This window comes from Centrocercus urophasianus, unplaced genomic scaffold (assembly GCF_019232065.1).
Source record: "Centrocercus urophasianus isolate 14NV4802_14NV808 unplaced genomic scaffold, USGS_Curo_1.0 seq_15, whole genome shotgun sequence".
Lineage (NCBI taxonomy): Eukaryota > Metazoa > Chordata > Aves > Galliformes > Phasianidae > Centrocercus > Centrocercus urophasianus.
The window spans coordinates 4884125-4907092 of record NW_024884697.1 but is presented as its reverse complement, the minus strand read 5'-3'; the positions used below and the strand labels follow the sequence as shown (position 1 = coordinate 4907092).

Genomic DNA, 22968 nt, shown 5'->3' with positions numbered 1-22968 from the left:
TGTTACCAAAGTTCACGTACTTTTTAATAATTGTTTTTCTGTGTCGGTTTCAAATAGTTCTTAATGAAAATCAGATGTTGCCCTTCCCCTTACGCTCTAAAGGAATGTAACTAGTTGAAAGCTGATTATGTGGATGTCTATATAGCAATAAAAGACTAGTGGAAAATTAATACAGAATGTATTAAATAACACTGCAGTTATTCTATCACATGGCAGGACGGGAATCCATAGTAAAAGAAATAAAAATAAAAAATCACGCTGTAAGCATTAATGTTGAGTTCCTTGGTTTTCTTTTTGCCTCACACAGCATTTTCTGCACTCTCAGTCTTGTTACACTTATGTTATTGATAATTCTCTCTTTCCATGTCATATTTAGTATGGACTGTGCATACTGCATGCCCATGGGGATAGAACTACTCTGGGAATTCCATTATTTTTTGTTAATGACATAGTGGTTCACAAAGCTTTAGTTCTTGGACACCCGAACAAGAAAATAGTGTCTGGAAACTGGTTGTGGATTGTGTTTTTTTTATTTTTTAATTTTTTTAAATCCTCAGCAGGCTCTAGCTCCTTTTCCCTTAAGACATTCTCATACCATGATAGCTTCCTATCCTATCCCTATCCTATTCCTAGCTTCCTAGTTCAGTGTTCTTTAACCTAGTGTGCTGGTTGGCTTTTTTCTGTTTGTACTTCAACAAAGCCATTGCCTTTTTGACCAAAAAAAAAAAATAATAATAATAGAATTTATAAAGAATCGAAGACTTGCTTGGAGCTTTACACAATAGTAACACGGAGTAAGAAAATCTTATCTAAACCTGTATCTTTAGATCTAGTAGTAATCAAAAGCCATAAAAACAAAGCTGTGTTGAACATTGAGCTCCTCAGTGACCACAGAAAATTTTAGATGTCTTGGGGAATGAGTTTAAATCAGTTCATTATACATTGAATCAGTGGATCTGATTTTGCTTCCTGGGAGAGAGCTCTACATAAGCAACATTTTTAAGATGCCATGGTCAATTAAACAGCATCTTTTTTTTTTTATTTTATTTAAGATTTGAAGACTTACAGTGAGATAAGCGTAGGATTGATTCAGACTGATGTTATCTACCATTACTAACCTAATAATAGTCACTAGGGGAAGGTAGTGATGTCTTACTATGGTCCCTTAAGCAGAAATGTGTGCATATCTGTACACGGACATGAGAATATTGCTATGAATATCCGTTCAGATCCAGTGGTCTATAGAAGAGCAATATTCTTAGAGCTCTCAATTCCCTCCCCCCCCCTTTTTTTTTTCATGTTACTGTCTTTATAGTAAATGAACACATTTCATGGTTTACTTCTTTTCTTAGGTTTTTTTATTCCTGGTTTTCCGAAACTGTTGAGGTTTCAAGAACATCATGACAAAATACTGAATAAGTTTTTGTCCAAACTTAAGCAGCACTTGGTAAGTACTGACAAGAATAGTATTTCTTAAGGATGGAAATTGATGGAAAAAAAACCTGTAAGGATGGAAATCATGTTTGTTTGATTAAAACAAAATATTTCACGTAGCCAAAAAATACTGATTTTATTGGACATAAGGCCATTGAATAAAAAGTTTTTTTGATGGACGTTATAAAGTGTTACTTGATTTCTATGAATATTTTTAAAAACGCTGTGGTTTTTACAGGACTCTCAGGAGATGTCCACTAGCTTTTACACCACAAAATGGTTTTTCCAGTGTTTCCTTGATCGCGTGAGTATGTTTTCCATTTTCTTCTTCTGTCTTTAATTGTGGGTTTGAACAGACTGTTTTCACTCTTGATTCTTTCATCGCAGACTCCCTTTACGTTAAGCCTCAGGATATGGGATATCTACATACTTGAAGGAGAGCGGGTTCTCACTGCTATGTCGTACACAATTCTGAAGATACATAGAAGTAAGAAATCTCTTGAGCGCTCGAATGCTAAATAGGCTTTCTGCTGGTTTTGTTCTTATTTTATGTCAAAAATCTTAGTTTCTTCTTTGCCTTGTGCAATTCATGACAAGTGTTTTTCTCTCCTTATGAACAAGCAGAGCAAAATCTTTCCTTTATTAATGTGATTTCTTTTATCAAAGAAAAATTGTACCATCTTTGCAGTGGGCTTCTAGATGCTAATACCAAAATCACACTTGATTTACTTAATCATAAATAGAAAAATACAGTCACACCATACAAATTTAAAAACTTATATTCTGCTGTATTTGTGTTTTAATGTAAGTTCTCAGAAAAATAAGAAAGTTATTTAAACATCAGCCTGGGTAGAGCTTTGTTGCTGGTTATAAAATAGGCAAAAAATGTTCTACTTGTATGCTTTGCAAATGCCTTTCTAGCCACTGTAAGTTTTTAAAAAGTGTTAAAAGAATCCAGAGAGAAAAAGGCTGGTATCTTGTACCTGTAAATACCTGAAACTCCTATCAGCAAGCAATTCAGCAAAATGAACCACCAGTGTTATATCTCATTTTATACTGCTGTTTGTTCAAGAATATCATTAAAATTCAGAATTTCAGTAGTCTGACCAAATGATCTTTTCTTCCATCTTTTTCTGACAGGAAAAATAAGATTTGGAGTTTTGAACAAAAGCACTGTCCAAAGCATTTATGCCTGCCCATCTATGCCTGCCCCCATAGCACATGAAGTTCCAATTCTGAGAATGAATGTTAGCTTCTTAATATCCTTCGACATTTCTCCAGATGATAGATACCTTGTAGCTCAAGTTTGATACCATTTACCTGTGGCACTTTTGCATTTTCTTAGTGAAATAAATTGACTCTGTAAATTTAGACGTCTATGTGAAACTTTGCAGAATTGATGTCATCCCTTGCTCAGTAGCTTATCCTTATGAAACTGTATAAGCATGCAGTTACAGCCCTGAAAGCAAAACGTTTGTGTAGGAAACATGGCCTTATAGCTGTGTAAAATGGGAAAGAAAAAGAATCTGGTAACTATAAAACGGCTTTCAGAATATGACCTGAATTAATTGAAGTGGCAAATAATGCCTGAAGCAATGGTTCTGAACTGCCATAACCATTTCATTGGAAGTTAATTCAGTTGTGAATGAGAATACCTTAAATGTCAAATCTTAAACTGTTTTACTGCTTTTGAAAGCTTTTAAATAAATGATGTGTATTTTAGAGATCTATACCAGTGTTTTGTAAGTTGGGGCTTCAGGCTGAAAAATGAAGATCCAAAACTGTTGGATGTAACATAAGCAGACCAAAGGCAGGTGACTTGTATTTAGCTTTTAGAAGATGCCCCTTTTTGGAAAACATTGTTCTAAATGGAAAACATTTCTGTATTAATTTGCAAGTGAATTTCTGATGCATTTTGTAGATTTTTAGTGCAGAGTTCTGTTTTGTGCTTAACAAATCGGCCTTTTTTTTGTTCTGTTTTAACAACAAAAGCATCTGATATTGTGCATATGTTTTTGAAATGTTATGTTCTTAATCAAGATATTTTTATTTATAATAGTATTTTCTTCTTGTGTAGAACATCTGATGAAATTACAAATGGAAGAGCTTGTAGAATTTCTGCAGGAGGCTCTAGCTAAGGATTTCTTCTATGAAGATGACTATGTAATAGAACAGCTCCAAAATTCTATATCAGAATTGAAACGAGCAAAGTTGGATTTACCAGTAGCTGGTAAGATACTTGTACAGATGCAGATTTAGATACTTGGAGCTTTTTACACCTTGTCCATTTTTAAAGTGTTAATTCATTCTGGTAGAGACTGTGGAAATGGTTGTCTCTTCATCACTGCATACTTATTTCTTCCAAAATATTTTACAGTTGAGAAGCAACACCCTTCATTTCATGAGTTCTGGTTTTTTTGCTCATTGTTCTGTTTACTGATTACAAGCTAATGGCACAGCACTTTAAGACATCCCTGATCTGATCTGATAATTCTGATGTATAAAATATGACAGTTTCCAATTATTTGAAGCAACACTGTTGTCTGAGAATACAAATAATTTCGTAGCATGGACAGCTATGAAACAAACATCAGGTCAGACAGCTGGTCCAATCCAGTTTTTTAATTCTTTGTAAGTGATACAGCCTCTGGGTATTTAAGTGAATTATTTTCTTCATTTTTGTTCACCCTTTGTGTTCATGCTTTGTGTTCAGTTGCAGAGCAGTAAGTGTTGTTTCTCAGGACATGACTTAAGAAATGTCTATAGGTTCTCTTCTTCCCATACTGAGATTCTGTCATCTTTTTGATCACTTTTCTATCCTCTGCAAGTGAACTGAATTTTGTTGTGATTATGCTTAGTTCTTTTTTTATCCTCATCAATTTGTAAAATAGTACACGAGAAAGAAACCTGTTTTAAAATAAAATAAAATAATGGCAGAAACAGCCTTAACTTTTAAGTTGTTATGGTTAGATTACAGAAGTTACGAAGTGTCAGAATAAAGGTTGCCTATGTAGTCTGGTGACAGTTTCTTCTTGAAGCTCTTTCAGTATGGAATTTCATTTTTGTGTTTCAGTACACCTTACTGCATTCAGTACTGGAGTTTCAGGGCTCTTCATCAGGAGAAGATATGTATGTTTCTTCTGGTTCTTAGTGGTTCTCTCTCGGGCACGCAGTCAGACACTCTGTGTGTTTTTTTCCCATCACCTTGGCTTCTTATCCCAGTTTCTCTTGCTCCACATTCTTATGCTTTTCCCTCATTCTGACTTTTTACGTGTCCCCCATTATGCCTTCTCCTACCCAAAATAGAGATCTAAGTCTTGCTCCTAATTGCCTCCTCGTCATTCTTGTTTCTTCTAGTCATATGCTTATTTTTTTTAGTGAGTCTGCAGCTCTTCTTCGTGTTACTGCTCATGCTGCTTCTTCCCCTTTCTAATCACAGCTTTCCCTGCTTCTCTCCATTTTCCTAAGCTAGGTTGCAATGTTTTCTTATTCTTCAGAACAAGTTGCACTTTTCAGCACTGCCCTTCAGTTGTCAGCTTTTGTTAGACATCTTGTCTCAGCTGATGCTTGATCACAGTGACTGGATGTGAGTAAATATGTTAATGAACTACTTTGTCTTTTAACTTCAATTCCAATCCATTTTGGTAGAGGAAGATAGGTGCATTGGAGTGCTTTCTGTTAAACTGTAAATACACAGTTATCAGTGATTGCATGTGAACAGAGATTTTTTGCTGCCTTTCAGAAACTCAAGTTATTTTTAGTTCATGGATGTGGTCAAGTAAATTTCACCAGTGTGGATTGTCTGTTTTCTACTTGAAAATGTGGTAGCTGAAGAGTTATGGGACGTTTTGTAGTTTACTATGTGATGTAATTCCTGTTTTTTCCACCTTGGAAAATAACATAGACACAACTTATGGTGAGAGCTTTTGTGGGAAATACAGTAAGTAAAACTAACACTGTAAGTTTTCTTGAATGAAATACAAATAAATAAATGCAGGCATTTCCTATCTGATTTATGTTTTAGGGTTTTTTTTTTTTGGGAAAATGTAAAAAAGCCTTCAAGTGAAATTTTGATTCAGAATATTGAGTCTTAGCAAAACAATTAAAGGAAGCTGTCTGTGATGTCAAAGGCCATAAAGTGGATACCTTGTTTGAAACACAGGGAGTCATCTTATAGAAGCCAAAAGCAAAAGTTAGTGAACAGTGAATACATCTTCTTGAAGCTGAATGTGAGTTGTATGGTTTCATATTTTGCATGTGTGAGTATTGATATGACTACCTGGCAGGAAACTCACTGTTTTAATCCATGTTGTTTCTTTCTTTTGGAAAGCTAAAGGAACATCAGTTGCTTTAAAAATGTCGTCTTTTTTCCAACATGAGTGAGGAATCACAGAATCACAGAATTGTAGGGGTTGGAAGGGACCTCCAGAGATCATCGAGTCCAACCCCCTGCCAAAGCAGGTTCCCTACAGCAGGAAGATTGAGCAGTAAAATAAAAATAGGAAAAACAGTGCTCAAGTGAATTATATTTTGTTGCTAGATGAGGAAGTGAGCTTTTGTTTCCATTTGAAAGTAGCCTGGGAAAGCCTCACAGAGTAACTATGAAATACTTCAGCCTAATCCTTGGAAATCTGGTTGATTTTTCGGCTGTTATCTGTAGTTAGGTGAAGCTGCCTCATTGTTCTTCGTATGAATTTCACAAGTCTTTTTTTTTCTTCTTCTTTTCTTTCTGTTTTGGTTTTACTAATCACTGTCATCAGGCAGTAATGTTTTTGCACAAGTTCTCCAGATTTTGTAGACATTCAGCTTTGCTCACTTCTGTCCCATTCTACCATCTTTTCTACCTTCGGTCTCTTTTTACTATTTTCCATTTAATTTCATATAAAATTTATGAAATCATTTTATGTCATGCAGTAATGTGCACAAAAATGCCAAACTGTTCATTTAAGTATTCACTATAGCCTGAAAAAGGATGTTTATTTTTATTTTTCAGCTGAAATCAAATTACTACTTCCTGTCCTACACTTTTTTTTTTTTTTTTTTTTTTGGAATAGCAGAGAGGTACTTGAGCTCGGTAGAATTTTCCATCTGGCATCATTTGTTAGCTGTATGGATTTTCCTGCCCTAATAAACAGTAGTAGAGTATTTAAAGAGGTAATTTTTGTGTTATTTTAAAGTAGATGGCTGCTAGTATCTAATGTAGCTTTCCCTGGCTTGCTTCTTCCATGGCTTCTCCCACTGTATTAAGGAGTTCCTTTTTACCTTCAGAGCACAGAGGAGAGAAGGGACTTTATTAAACACTTTGGCACTGATGAAACCCTTAAGGTGCTCTGCCAGAACACTTGATGTTCCAGGAGCACAGCTGTATTGATCAGCCTGATTTTGGATGTCAGCTAAATGCCTTTGCCAGCACTGGGACTGTTTTACATAAAGCAGACCACAGATTTTTATGCCTTTCTCTGCTAATTTCTACTTCTAAGTACTGATCTACATAGGATGGTCTTAGCAACTGCAGCCTTCAGAGTATGGCTCATTACTTGCTCTTCTCAAAACCCAAGGTAGGCGTCTATGTTCCAGTGACTGTATGGAGACAGAAGTCTGAGTGGATAAGCAAGCTGCTTATTGTTAGGCCTTCAGAGGAGCAGGCTGTGACATTCATGGAGTAGACAGTCCTATAAGGTAATTCTCTTCTGACATATCCTCAAGCAGATTTAGTAGAGAAGACAATTAGTATTGTCTAGGTTGACTGGAACACTATGAAGGGTGTCTACTTCACAGCAGGTTCTTGAACAGCACAGTTGCTTAAATTCATGAGACTCCTGTGTATCTTCTCAAGGAGCCAGATCTGAGGCAGAGTAGACAAATCTCTTCTTTCATCAAGAGATAGTGGGAAGAATTTCACTCGCATATACTGTTATTCCAAATTGCTTGATGCAGATCCTTTTCTTTCATTTAAAGGAACAGCAAAATTCTTAAAATGCCCAATATTTTGATAAAAGGTGTCCTGGAAAGAGAAGACAGAGATCCTGGGATGGATTTCTTTTGTGAAAGCATAATAGACCTTACAGCAATGGAGAAGGCCTTAACTCAGAGATGAAGTCTTACATCTTAATTTTAAGAAAATATTGCCTAATTTGGAATCTGCCATTGTTCTTTTGATTATCTGAACTATTTTAGTGCCTGGAAACACCTGCATTAAGCTGATTATATTCTTCTTGTTCTCCCAGTCTTTTCCATATTTGGAGACAATTAGCAAAATTTGGATTTTACATCTTCCTTTTGTAAATGTATACCTGCTACTTATCTTTAGAGGTATGTTTCAGTAAATTTGTTATGAGTGCTTTTTATGCAGATATTTATCTAACTTAAATACTCACCTGCAACAGTGCAGAAATATGTAATTGATCTATTAAATAATGTTGGTTTTCTGCTCTTAATTCATCTTTTGACAGCCAAAATATTGCAAATATGTGAGTCAACTTGACTTGTGTTTCTGATGGTATATTTCTTTTCGTTGTGTTTTGTTTCAGAAGAATTTTGGATTTTTCACTTGTTGTTGAAGAACACACAAGTAGCAGTTTATATGATGCACTTCATATTTTAATCAAGTAATTTTTCTGCCTTGATTCTTCTGTGATATGGCCTTACAGTGTTATGAAGGAAAACTGCACTTTTGCACAGAATTATACTAATATAATTAGTATATTATTTTCAGCAATTTGGACCTAGGCTTTGCATCATTTAAAAAATGCTTACTGTTAAAAACTTGCATGCTTTTGTTGAGTCTGACTCAGTTCTGTTGGTTATTGTTCATAGCACAGGGAAGTGTATTTTCTGGAAGAAATACGGAGTTAGGGATAAAAAAAGAATAGATTCCTTTTTTAAAAATTATTTTTATATTTTTTTAGAGAAACCACTTAAACACTTGTGTCACCTCAGTGACCAAGTTTGTTGACATTTCTATTATTTCTCTAAATGTAGATGTTTATGACATTTTTTTTTTTTTTTGTTACTGTCAGTATTACCGAAGTGACCCAGTATTGGGAAGGCAAGGAGTGTGTTTTGTTCTACCATTATCAAGTTGTCAAGCAAGATTTCATTTGAGCATCTCCTCCAAAAGAGGAGGAAGAGAGAGTGACTTTCGGGCAGCAGTTTGAGCTTTTGGTTCAGGCACTTAAATTTCTTTAAAATGTACCTGGACTTATAAACTGAACAAGTAAGATGGGAAGTCACTGATGGAAAATAAATGCAAAATATCAAGATGTCTTTTTAAGAGTTGTTTTTATGACCATTACCATCCTTGAAAACTGTGTTAGAACAGTCAGAGTGCATGTATTCTGGTCCTGAAATTAAGGACTAGACTGCTATTCACCAGAGAGAGCACTTAAAGCACTTTACTCCAATTATATGTCTGCTATTCAATGCATGAGGCTGCTAATGCCTCCTGAAGCAATTATCTGTAAAAGTCTTGTAGTTGAGATTGACTTCCACTGGGTGGTGACCAAGACTTGCTAGAGTAGGAGTAAGTAGACCAAAATTTTCTTAAATATGACTTGAATTTTTTTTATCTTTTGGGGAGCAGTCAGATCTGTTTATATTTGCTTTGCTCCTTTTCATGTTAGGCAATATATTTATCAGCAGCAAACAAGCACCTGATTGTTCTTTTTCCATTTAAATTACCTCCACTTCCATTCTTCTCCTTTCTCCCACACTTTTGCCCTATTTTCTTTGTCATTTGCTTTTTTTATACTACACTATATACAAACCAGCTCAATCACTACCTTTCTTTTGAATGAAAAATAGAAAATCCTGTCTTGCCAGCTCTGTAAATTCTAATATAAACTATTATGTTTGTCTTTGGGGAAAGCCAGTAACTAAACTACATCTAGAAAGCTGTTTTATTGAAGGAATATGGGGACAGAAGACAGAATTCTGCATCTTGTGCTAATATTGTCAGCCTGGGAAAAAATGTGGTTGCCCAGTTAGCTTCAAAAGATAAAGGCAAGTCTGATTGTGGAGGCTGCTGCCAAAACATCTACCAGCTGAGCAGGACAGCTTTGTCTTATGTTCTAGTTTAAAGTGCCTTTAAGCATTGTATGTAAACATCATACGTTGTACAGAAGATTACTTGTCCCAGAAGTACTATTAGTAGGATTCAGAAGGCCCTCTGTTCGTATAGCTTCAGATAGGAATGTATGCCTCTAATGTGAATTAGCTCAGACTTAGGGTTAACAGCACAAACAGATTCAATTTAATGCCCTTGAAAACATCCAGATAAAATTTCTACATGTTCAGATCTCAGAAATGTGAACAATGAGTTTAGCTGTCATAGAAAAGATGATGGCTGAGAGCTGCATGAGAGGCATTAGGCATATTTGGAGTGGAAAATGGGGAGATAAGAGATGCACAGCTTGTCAGAAGAACTGGTGCTTTTGCATGCTTCTCTGGCAAGGTATGTGTACCTCTTAACAGCGGAGATGTTTGTTGTGATTTAATTTCTTACATTTGCTTCTGCACTGTGGTTTCTTTTCCTCTGCTTTTTGCTTCTCTTCCTTTTCTTTCTTTCTTTCTTTTTTGCCTGCATGCAGCATCATGTGTTTTTCTTCCCATTGTTGGTGATGGCAGACTGCTCAGAGCATTCATAGACATAGACTGCATGCTGTTTCGTGCATTTGAGGAATGTCTCCTTGTAATAATGAGCATGCTGTAGATGTGGTTATCCTCCACCTGTTTATTTGTGTGGACTTTTCTAAACTTCAGGAAATTTAAAGAATAAAGTACTTTGGTAGTTCCACTGGAAGTGGCAGCTGCATGCATGCTTCTATGTATGTATGTATCTGTATATTTAAATCAGAGTTAAATATCTTTCTTTTTTTTTCTTCAGTTTATTAAAACAAATTTTCCTTTAGGAATTGACCAGTTTGGGGGATGTCTTTGTGCTGCAGAACCATGGATCCTTATACCACTTCTCTCCTTCCAATGTTTGTTATGGCAGGAGGTGCTGAGAGCTGAAGCCTTTCTTGAAACAGACTTGAGCATGTGCTTTGTAGCTTTGGCTAGTCAACTGAGCATCCCTAGCAGTGTGGCCTTTCCTAATGTTGCAGATGCAAACGTGGTTGATTAAGCAAGCTTTCTCAGTTGCTTCAGTCTGAGGTCAAGTTAAAACAAATTCTGTGGAAGCTTTGTGGCTAAGATTTAGAGCTGTATTTCTTTTTCTCATTGACCCCTCCCTCTGCACATAAACATTATGCCATAATTTTGCTTTCTGTGAGAACTCGAGGCTCCAGTATTACCAGCCTATTAAAAGGCAGAGGCCTTGATATAGTGCTGTTACAGTGCAAAGGTTTTCTTCTAAATGAACTACTGTTGTCTTGGAACACTTTGCTTATTGCTCAGTACATGAATTAGTTCCAAGCTGTAAAAGTTTCACAGCAGAAATGCTAAGACTTCTGATAATCACTTCACACCTGTAATTCATGTTATAACATACGTTGTCTAAACAGGGTGCATTGCATGTACCTAACTGTAGCGTGTCCTTTTACCCTCAGATGTAAAGGAAAGACAACCGAAAGCAGTCTTCAAAGCAGCCTAGGTAGAATGCAGTAAGAATTTTTTGCTGTATTCTCACTTGGGTTTTATTAGAGCTTAATGGTAATTAAGAAACCGTAAGTGCATGAAATTAAAAAAAACAAAAAAACAAAAAAAACCAAAACACAAAACCCACCTTAAATGTGTATTTCAAAGGATCTCATATTGCTCTGTGTGCATTTCTTAGAGAGTAGAAGGTGGAAAAAAGGAAATTTGTTCATGCCTTTAATATCTTTGTACAAACGAAGGAAGCATTGCAGGAACTACAGCAACTGATCTTGTGGTCACGTTTTTTGTTTTTCATATAGTCTGAATAGCTGGATTACAAGGATGGTATTAAAAATCATGTTACTAAAATAGTTATGCTATACTGGGAGAAACTAAATAAAGTGCAGATGCTGAGGAGCCATTTTCTAATAGCATACTATAACTGACATGGAGGTTATACGCATAGCAGCATATGAAGTCTGTATTCTGTGTAATTTAGATGACAAATATGTGGTATGTACCTTGAGTATTGTTTCTTAATTCAGGCTTCATGCTATTTTAACAACTAAGATTAATAAGATTGAAAGCATTGTAACAGGCAGTTTCAATATTGGGAATATTTATTATGGGCAAAATTCAGTTTTATTTAGAAGATAGGTTCTTTAGTTTTGCTTTCCACTGTGTTAGTGAGTGCAAATGGAACCTAAATGGTGTAAATGCCTTTTGCCAAACTGACAGTAATAGACAATTTTGAAGAGATTGGTGCAGAAGAGAGTATGTTGCAGAGCTGTTAAATCATTCATTTGCAGCATCCATGCGACTCATTCATCTTCTGTTGTGCTGGCGATGCACTGTTGGGGAGTGCAAATCTACAGATCCCTGCTTCAGATTTTAGCCTGATTTGAAAACCATGGGCCCCCACAGGGATGGAGAACAAACTGATGCTTTGTTTCCAAGACCCACTCATTGGTGCCTGATGCTAAGGTCCTACCATGTAACTTTTAGTACTCTTGCATATCTTGTGCATCACAGAGGATAGTTTGCCAGGTGTGTAATTATGTAAGAGTATTTAACATCTAGAATCTTACATTTGGAGGGGTGGTGGCTTTTCATGAGTAATTTTGTTTGCCAAGGCATAGCAATGTGTACCATGAGTACTTTCAATGCAAGAGATTAGATTTGTGTATGTTAATACTTGTATGGTTGTAACTGAGCTAAGGATTGCTTGGGGAAAACAAGACTGGAAAGATTTTTCTATAGAAAACCTGGGTAGGCAGGATTTATTATATATAAAATGAAGTTTCTGAAGTTGTTTTTTTCTAAAGGAAAGGATGTTTCTATATAAACTTTGTCTTCCTATGAAAACTCTGAATACCAAAAGAAGGGAAGTTTAATTGTTTGGCAAAATGAGGCTATATTTTTTAAGTACTCTTTATTTAGCTATCTTGTCATGATTCATACCATCATTGTATTTCTCTCTGCTGTCTTCTTGCTACATCCTAGCTGGCACAAACTGTAAGTTTTCATTTAGTTTATATAGCAACTGATCCATGATGATAATTTGTTATGCTGTTACAATAAATAACACTGACCTTGGCTGCTGGCTTTCCTCTGTGTACTTCTAGCATGAACCAGTTACCAGTAATTGAACTCATACTATTGACTGTAAAAATTAATATGGCTCTCTCTCTTAGTGCAGCATTCACATCAGGGATAGAGATGTTTATGTGTCTTCACTCACATGAACTCTATAGACAATTAAAGGGAATTTTAATTACAAATAACTAGAAAGAGTGATGTTAACTTTAAAATCTTCCAAGATCTTAAGTAACTTCAAGGTCTTTGATGATGGAGGAAGATTTGATGGTTCTTATACAAGGAAGGAGAAGGAATTAAAATTATTTATAGCTGTTCTACATGTTTTATTTTGCATAATATTTCAGGGTAGCCGTATTTTTTTCCTCTCTACAGTAGTGCTTTTTTTAATAGGTGCACAGTAGGATTCATTCGGCTGGCTTTAAGAAGTTGTTTGTTTTTGGAAATGCTGAACATTGAGTACGATTCAGATTCATAAATGTAATGAGAAGTATGTGACCTTTTCTACTTGTAATGGGAAAAGTAATGCATTATACAATTAAAGAAGTTACGTGCAAGTAGATGTGATAAAAGACTTTGGCTAAGATCATGAAGGGTGTTGCCTTCTAAGGAGAGTCTGGTGTGGAAAATTCGATGTAAATTGTTCTACAAACAAAAATCATCAATGAATGAAGCACCTCTTTATTCTTTCTGTAGTGGCAGTGCGGGTTATTCTGAATCCCCACATAGCTGATGTTTACCAATGGTTGTTGTGATGTATTGGACTCAGGAATGGAAAGACTTACCAGAAGTGTCAGAGTTCTGTAAATGATGCTGTAGAGTTTGGTGAGATTTGCCCACTGAACATTCGTTTGAGGAATCAATGTATAATTTTTCTGATAGAAAACTGAATAAAATGGTGATTCTGTATAGTGTCTTCTAGTTATGATGTAGACTTCTAATACTGAGGCATTTCCTAAAGAAGGACTGAGGGAGAATGAAGACAATTGTGCAGATGTTAATAAATGTTAACTACCCAGAAAAGTAGTGAGAGAAACTACCAAAATGTCTGCTGGAGAGGTTGTCCGTGTAAGTGCAGAGCTGAGCGCGTGGTTTACCAGAGGCAAACAGTAAAAGATGAGTGCATTGAAGATAGTGGATTAGAAGAGGGATATCAGAAAGGATCTTTAAAGTAAAGAAATTGGTTTATTTAATTAGATGGGGACAGTGCTGAGTTGGGTACGTACAGAATAGGTAATGCAGCCAAAATATTATGGAGAGAAATTTTTTAAATTTACATATTTTTGCTATAGAGTTGTCAATGAGCATTTGCTTGCCAATAATGCATCAGCTTCAGGAGGAAGGATTAGAATGCCTGCTTAAGATGGGAGCCTAAACAAAATCTTTGTTCAGTCTCAATAAAATACTTTTGAGGTTTGACAGAATGGTGACCCAGAGAGAGGCCTAGATAATTGAATTTGTTATTTTTAGTTGCATGACCAACAGAACAAAGAAGACTTCTGTTCAAATGTGAATTTATGTTATTACTGTTCTTATTTTAGGTAAAGAAGATGAATTTCCAAAGAAGCCGTTGGGGCAAATTCCATCAGGACCTCAGCCTGCTATGCTTAATTCCACTCCGATGCTTAATGGACAAAATAGTACTGGTACACAAACAATAAGAAGGACAGAGAGGAGACCATCTCCTGTAGAAGAACCAGAAAATTCACCAAATAACCGAAAAAGAATTAATTCTCTGGAAAAACAACCTTCCTTAAAACAGCAGAAGTCTCGCTCGATAGACACTCAGAGTAGTCAATCTAAAAATGAGGTTGATGCCAGAAGAAAACCTCAGCCAACTGGGCAAGACAACTCAAAACAATATGATAATGCAGCTGCTAACCAAAATTCTAATGCTACTTCACATACAAGAAGGGAATTTGTACCTAAGTGGAATAAACCGTCTGATATCAAAATAATTGAAAAGACTATGAAACTTACGGCGGAGGTGAAAGGAAGGCCAATAAATAATTCTGTCTCAAGCTCACCACCAAGTCCTACAGAAACACAGCCTTTGAATGTAAAACAAAAGATGAGGGTTTTGGATGCTGATGAGGGTAAGCGTGGGTCTAATGCATCACAGTATGACAACGTTCCAGAAGCTGATCATGAGAATGAGAATCTTGTTGAAGAGATGCTTGAGAGAGTTCATCCACAGAGTCCTAGGCATGTAGCATATACTAACAGTCCAAGAAAACAAACTGAAAAAATACCTATTCCATTAAAAATGTCCAACAATTATACCTTTACTTCACAACCCAGATCTCCAAAATATTCATTGCAATCTGATGGATCACCTCATGGACTAAACACAAAGCAGCTGCTGCCCTCTTATAGCAATCCTCCAACTTACCATGGAAATTCTCCAAAGCATATCTCCAGCATAAGCAATACAAGTTCTGTACCTCTTCATTATCATGGGAATCGAACCAGCCCTTCTGGTAGGCCATATGGCTCTTTTATTTCAGCAGATTATTCTCCTGATAAATTGCAAGTGAATTCCTATCCCGTGGGTCGCCAAAATCCTCTTTCACCAGCCCCTACTCGGATAGATGTAGCCCCTGTCGATGCTTACACCAGCAACTTGAGGTCCGCTACAGGTGTCAAATTCATAATGCCTCCAGTGGATTATTTACCAGAAGACAGAAAGTGGCCAGATGCTGCTTACGTGTATAGACATGAACCGTACAGGCAGCCCTGGAGCCAAGATGTTAACAGGGGCCACTTGGATAATTTCCAGAAATACCAGCATTTTCAGTCAACACCTTTTCAAGACCATAGTCTTCCTGCTGTTTCTGTGGATAGCTCAGTAAGATACAGGACTTCACCAGCCTTTGAAGAGCAAGGTTCACCACAATACCAATATTCAAATCCATCAGCCCAAGTCCAACACTACCGAAATAGAAATGATGGATTATCTATGCATGAATCTGTGCTTCTCTGAAAATGTCTGTTCTTATTAAAATGGCAAGATCCAAACCCAGTTATACATTACTGTGTTAGTAGTAGTCCACCTCATTTCTTCTATGAAATGTGGACAGTTCATGTGACTCTGCAAAAGCAACAACGCTATTTCAGAGCTGTTTCAGACTTTTCTCTGAAGGCTAGGTGAGTTCTTAGACTTGCATTGAAGCTATTGAAAGTGATCTGATGCACATAGACATAGCAATAAGATCATATACACAATATGGCTAACACTGTCATTTTCCCTCAATTGAAATAACTTGTGTTATGATCTTTCTGCCTAAAACCTAACGCATTTGTGAGTTTTATTTTGACTGACATTGTTAATGCACTGTATTAAGTATGTGTGCGTGAGTGTGTGCTTGCATACACAAATGCATCTGGAAAAGAACTAAAGAGCTTAAATGTAAATGCATTTAACTTTGGACAGAGGTTGTGAAGTACTTTTATTTCGTATTAATTTTTCTTTGTAATTTATTTGAGAAGCCATTCATTTTGAATGGGAATTTCTGTCATTTTTATACAGCTGCCTCAGTATCCCAGTATCTGTTCTGGGCAGGAGAGATACTTTGGGATTATTAATTTAAATTTATGTGAGAGTTAATTTCCTCTCCTTTGACTACTGTTTGTCATTTTCCTCAGCAAGAAGGAGCAGACAGGCAAGAGCAGAAAGCCAAAAGCATCTCTATAATCTGGCTAAGGAATGGTGCTTAAAATTCAGGGCAGTCTCTAGTTTCTTAGGTGAATTGAAAGTGGATAAATCAGAATGTCATATATGCAAAATATTGGAGCGCAGTAAGAGTAATGCCACGTCCAGAAATGGTGCTGCACCCTTCACTTTTTGCCGTGCTGTGCTGTCAAACTAAACAAATTGGTTGCAAGGCCAAATCTCATAGGTATCAGAGGATTACTGGCTCCTTGATGCTCTCAAGAAGCACACGCAGGAGATTGAGACTTGGTTGTGACTTGATATCCCCTGAGCTGTGTGCATGTGCAGTGTCCTTTCTCTTAAGCTTTGTCACGTCAGTTCTATTTTGTTCCCCCTCCCTCCCCAAAGAGCCAGAAGACTCGTGTCTGTGATTGGGCATGGGCTGCTGAGAGAATGCGTTTGTTTTTTTTTAAACTCTAAAATCAACCTGACTGCTAATAGGAAGCTTAGACTCCTGGTAAGGTGTTTTTAACGAGTGTTTGCAGCTTCTTCTGCTTTGTGTTTTCCTTTCATTGACTGTGAAACGGGGGTGACAAAAGTGCAGGTTAAAGTGGCCCGTGTAGGATGAGCGCCGGGTAGGAAGTGCTGGATGCACCGACCTCTCATTGAAGCCAATGGGAGTTGAGGCAGATAAGGATCTTGCCAGAAGAGGTCCTTGGAGTGCTTAGCAGAGAGATTTTCTGATGCTTAAGGACCAAGCATTTGGTATCACCATCAGTTTTGGATGGTTTAGAAGGTTGTCCTATTATCTTTTGTTTTGTAAGATTTGTTAATTAAAGACATAGAAGTGGATTATTTTTTTTTCCTTTAAAGAATGAGCTTTAGTGCCTATTATTGCTGCAGGTTGGCTCTGTAAGTTTTAAGGTACAGAAGTAAAACAATTTTTACAAATGGAAGTAACATTTACTTAGTATATTTCAAAAACTTTTTGTGTATATGATGTGTCTGATGTAATTTTTAATGAACTGGGCAATTTTATATTTTAAGGATTGCAAACTGCAGCGAAGTAATGGTAGCAAAGCACTACACTGAAACTCTAAAATTGTGAAGATAAACATGACTTGGGATTACCTTAGTTCTGATTGCTTATAGCAGCTTAGAAATGTATGTATATAATACTGTGGCTAAGTGTAATAATCTCAGTGTTTAACGATGGTTCTGTAACTCATAACAAAGCTGTACAATTTATTTGTGCAAGCAACACAAAGCTCCAAAATATGTATCAGCAGTAGTAAATACTGTAGATTTTTATATATAAAATATATACACACTATTTTCTTATGTCATCTGCAACAGTTTTATAACTGTGTATCCAATTTTGATGTGACTGTATTTTTAACATGTTAAAATAATAATAATTAAGCTTCTATTGTTTTGTCTTTATTTTTTCATTGTCTGATTAGCTCGAAACTGCAGTTTTGCTCTTCTCAGCACAAATGATTGCTTTTCACAAATGAGTCGTGTGTATATATATATATTGGGTGCATTTTATTTGTTTGCACATGTTTATTTTTAGGCCAAGCAATATGGATGCAATCTATACAGTGCTTTCGCGTTATTGCAGAAGTAATAAGGTTATTGATTATAGTTTACTGCACTGCTAAACCTTAACCTATCATTTGTGAAAGCTAGGAGTATAAACTGTGATCATAATTTTCTGGCTGTGTTCTAATAATCTCACCCAATATCAATTCAAAAGAAGAGAATTACTGGGATGAGAGACTTGCGACGTTGCATTGATCAGAGTGCCAAATAGTAGCCTGACTATGGCTGTGGTGTTTGTTGCATGTTTAGAGACCTGCATTCAGCTTACAAAAGCCTGGTGTCACATGTTTGCATTGCAAAGTCTGCTTTTGTTTTGTTTTTCTGGACTAACTGAACTGAAGGTACTGATGCCAGTAACAAACACCCTTGGTGCAGAGTGAAGCAAGGCAGTGCTGTGCCAGCATCTTGCTGTGTCTTGCTGGTGGAGGGAATCATTCCCTCATAATGGATTAGATATCCTCCTAAGAGCTTTTCTGTCACTGTTTGCTTTGATCTGAAAACAGTCAAGCAGTAAGTATCAGCATAAAATACTTGAGACCTTTCTTTCCCGTGGTTTCTTCATAACAATTTTCTAAAATTTGCCTGCCTTGTGCCATGTAAACCACAGGTTTCTTGTCTGGCTCTCTTTGTGGTTAGTGAGGCAGTTTCAAGGCAGGGTTTTGGAGAACAAGTAATCTCTCTCCACTAACACACAGGGACGCAGAAGACTAAATAAGGCTGGATGCCTAACTTCTGCAAGGCCAGAAATAAGCAAAATTAAGCTAATTAGAATATAAGAGCAAAAGGAAATGAGTTGTATGCTGTGAACTTCTGTGTTTGCTTTTCCTTTGACTGATACCACACTAGAATAAAAATACAAATTGTTCAGTACAGAACTGTACAGCAGAAGACTGAAATCCTTCGAGTTACTGGGGCCTTGGGAAGAAGTCAGGAAAGACTGCAGTCTCATTGACACTCCTAAGCTTTTCCATGAATGGGATTTGATTATGTGATCAAACTGCTTCTCTCTCTAATCAAACCATGTAGATTGTATAAGTGAAGACAGAAGCCTTCCTTCTCCTGCTGTGACCCCAGGGAAGATTCTTTCCTGACGTCAGTTTGGGTGATGAATTTGAATCATCGTCGCTTGGGCATCTCAGGAAGAAAATATGACTTCAGGAAAATGATCTTAATCTTTTCCTCTCCCCAGATCCAGCTGTGGCCTGCCTGTAATGCTTCAGGGAAGGTGACACAGAGGAAACAAAAAACCCCTTTCACCAGAAGTCTATTAAAGAGAGTATTTCCTCCTAATCCCTGCTGATGACTACCGAAAGCCTCAAAGCATGATATTCTTTGCAATTATTTGAGAATGATCAGATCAATGCAGGCATTTTTTTTTTTTTTTTTTTTTACCCAGGGCCATAAAGGAAGGTCTTTCACAGATGTAAATATCAGTTGCCTCCATAACACCTGACAGCAGGATTAATCCCTAACTGTAAAGCAACTGCTATATCCTCACTACAAATAGAAGTTTTAATAGTAAGGGATTTTAGAAACCTTAGAGGTTGCAGTAGAGAACTGTTTTATTGTTAGGGAAAGATACACCTTTGTAATAAACTGGTTTCTAGTTCCAAAATTAGATGCGTAGTGTAAACAATACTGAAATGTCAAAAGACAGAGCAGCCTTCCAGTGTGAAGAAGCAAATCCAAAGATTCCCTGAGGTACATACACATTTTCCTAGGAGATTTTTCTCAAGAATCCTATCCTGAATTTCACATCATACTCGATATGACTTTGAAATGGACTTGCAAATTACAGACTTCTTTTTAATCTCCCCCTTGGGTGGCATTACATCGCATTCACTAAGAGGAATACTATTTAAAACATGCCATCAAACGCCCACCGTTCCATCTCCAGTGGAGCACATTCTGCTTTCAGTATTTCAGTGAGAGAAAAATGTGAATTTTTTTTTTGTAGCCCTTGAAAAACTGCATTTTTGCAAAGCTCTGTAAATGCAGCATAGTTACAGTTCAGCAGTTACTTGACTAAGTAGAGTTAGGCTCTGTTTAGATGATATGAAATTACTGCATATTTAGTTTGCTGAAGGTTTTTTTTCTTTTGTGGGGATATTAAGACACTCCAAATGCTTTGAATGGCCCAGTTGCAATCAGAAGAGAACTAGGCCAGCAAATGAAATTGGGAATATAATTGTGATTGTTTGTCTAGTCTTTAAATGGTTTCCAAATCTGGTGAGGTAGGGAAAAATGCCATTTTTGGGCTGCTTTGTGCCAAGAGGACTTTCTGCCATGAACACAGTGATCCCTCTCCTGAGTGATTTCATTCCCTCAACCTACGCCGACTGCCTTTGTGCTTATGGAGTTGATAGAAAATCAGTGGTGCTTTTAGAAATGTGCATTTTGAATAGCCTGAGAGTGAACATAACCTGTTCTAGATTTTTTTCCTTTTTAATTTTTTTTTAAATTATTTTTTGAGGGAGTGGAGTATGTTTATTTCAATGTAGATTTTATTGTCAATCTTGTCAAGGTGATTCTTCTGTCTGCTTCCTTCCTCTGATAATGTGCCAACTCTTGTTTTTCAGAGGTGTTGCGATAACTTTTTGCTGCTATTTGTTGGGAACATGATGAAGCAGAGATTGCTGTTCTCTCGCCTCTCTCTAGACAGCATGCAAATCAAAAAAACAAACAAACAAAAAACCCCACATTGTTTGCATTCTCAATATTATAGCTGGTCAGAAATTCTTCAGGAAGGCTTTTCTTACAGAAAGGAATTTAATTTAGCAGTAGGTGAAGGACACGGCAGTGTAGAGGTGCTTGTACAGTCTCTGCAGTCTGAAGTCATAGTTTGCTTTTGCTCAGCACTGAGCACCAAAAGCTGTATTACTGTCAGGACCAATCAAGTGTTTTTGCAAAATGCTGTATGGTGCCACAGAAATGTGCCAGCTCAGAGTGGCAGTAGGTCAGATGTAGCTACAACAGGCTTGATTTCCTGGTGATACGTTGCTTTGTCAGATTTTTCTGTTTGAAATGAGTCGGAGAATTGAAGCTGGTACTTTATGCCAGGATATCTGAGTTCTCTTTCTTGCTTAGGAAGGCTGGAAGTAAAACTTTCTCATTCACACCATCCAGACTCAAAGCTCTGCATTTTTCTGTTCAGCAGTATCTTCTGGAATCATCTGCAGTATCGTCCCTTAGGAAAAAACAGATCTCTATAATTTTTGATAACAGAAAAAAGCTCTGCTAGATGATTTAGTCCAACCCGTGCCTTTTTTTTTAATTTGATTTTATTTTTTTAGCCTTTCTGTTTCCCATACATTTTCTGCAGTGATAACTCTGACAGCATGAGCTGTGTGTCCCTGAGTGTGATGCTGAAGTCAATAAGTGATGTGCAGTACCAGCATGAGACAGGTCATGTAGCATTTCTAGGCAAGTTGGCACCCAACTGTGAAAACTGAGGTTTTGCAGTATGGTTAAGTGGAAGCTTTAGTTGCTGAAGAGTGTACTTGAATTCATCAGCAATGTGTGGGTTTTATGTTAAAAAACACAAAGCTTTCAAGCAAAAGGGTTGGATTCCTGAAGGTGGTGTTACTTAGCTGCCTTTATGTTTGAGACTGGAGGTGGGAGTTTTGTGTAATGCGTTCCTTCCTCTGAAAGTTAAGGAACACTGGTGAGTCCAGTGAGAATCTCAGTCCTCCTGAGTTAAATTAAGTCAGTTATGCATGTTACTCATTTTCAAACTTCTGGACACATGCTTGGTGTGAGTTACCCAGAACAAACTGGCTATCTTTCTTAAAAGTGGTTTTAAAACAGTCCCTTGACTTCAGTCTTCCTTAGAAGCAATACAGTAGTCAACTTCCAAAGAACGTGGCTGTGTTGAGAATCTTCATTTGTCGTCAGTTAATATTCTGGCCATCAGACATCCTTCATTTATTCATTCTGTGTCTGTAACTCTTGAAATTTCACTTCCAGTAGAGGTGTCCACCTGTTTGCTTACTTCAGTGAATGACTTTTCTTTCTAATGCCATCTTTCCATGGACTACCTGCTCTGTATCAACTCATAGCATTCTCAAATCCATCTCAAAAGTCTGCTCTTTGTACTGCTGTCACTTTCCTTCAAATGAATCACAAAAGGAAAGAATAGGGTAAGTGTTGAGACAATAAAACAGATAATTAGCAATATGAGTATCATAAGCCAATTATAAATGCTTTCAGAAGGCCTATCTGGTGGTTGTGTTGTGCTTTCTGTCTCCACAGTAACTACATCATGAAAAGTGACATCTGCTGAATCTGAAGGACTGGGATGTTAAGTGGCTTGCTGCATGTTTCCTTAGGCGATACCATGTGCGAGTGGGAAGTTATGCCCCTGATTTGAGAGCTCTCTGCTGGCCAGCACATAGGAACCAGTCAACCTTTGTTGGCTGGCTGGACTCGGTGCTCTCCATAAATATTTAATCATACGTAGCTACTAAAAAAAGGGGAAACAGTCTCTCAATCACAAAATTAGTACGCTCACAGCTATAGAAAGTCATTTGTAGCTGCTGGAGTTCACCCATTGTTCAAAGCTATACTTCAACCTTTTTGATGCTGTAAATCATAATTTTGCTCTGTAACGTGTAAAAATGTAGCATTAACCTCAGGTGTTCTCTTTCCAGTGCAGTTATGCAGCACGGCTGGCAGCATACATTCTGCCTCTGGCAGTAGTTTTACTGATGTGCTCAATTTCTGTTGAGCACGCCTGGTCTTACAGTGAATGAAACGATTCCCTTGTCTGCTGGAAGGATTTTCACAAATGCCTCCCCTCCCAGCTCCCTGTGCTCTGTCTAAATGACACCAAACACTAATGAAAAGGGGAAGAGTGTAAATTCTTTCTGGCTTAAACATCTGCAGAATCGGGCTGCTGGAAGTTGTGCACTCAGGCCGCTGTCCCCGGAGAAAAGTTCTGGGAGTATAACCTTGGGCAGGGAAAAAAATAATGTTGCTCTTTAAATACCATTTTTAGAAAAAAGCACATGACTTCAGTGGATGGGTGGGGTGTCACCCTGTGCACACATTTATCGTTGTAAATGTTACATCTGAAATGCTTTGAAACGCTTTCAAATCCTGTGGTT

General features: G+C 37.1%; 1 protein-coding gene across 2 annotated transcripts in view; it reads left to right on the top strand.

Annotated features, from left to right (window-relative positions):
- The window catches only part of USP6NL (USP6 N-terminal like), a 113495-nt gene extending 97861 nt beyond the window's left edge, over window positions 1–15634 (top strand). For both annotated transcript variants that reach the window (XM_042815733.1, XM_042815732.1), the window contains 5 exons: window positions 1353–1447; window positions 1673–1738; window positions 1822–1921; window positions 3512–3664; window positions 14148–15634. In XM_042815733.1, the coding sequence (XP_042671667.1) occupies window positions 1353–1447; window positions 1673–1738; window positions 1822–1921; window positions 3512–3664; window positions 14148–15589 (1856 nt within the window). In that variant the 3' untranslated portion in view covers window positions 15590–15634. The remainder of the gene's footprint in view (window positions 1–1352; window positions 1448–1672; window positions 1739–1821; window positions 1922–3511; window positions 3665–14147) is intronic.
- Window positions 15635–22968: the final 7334 nt, after the last annotated feature.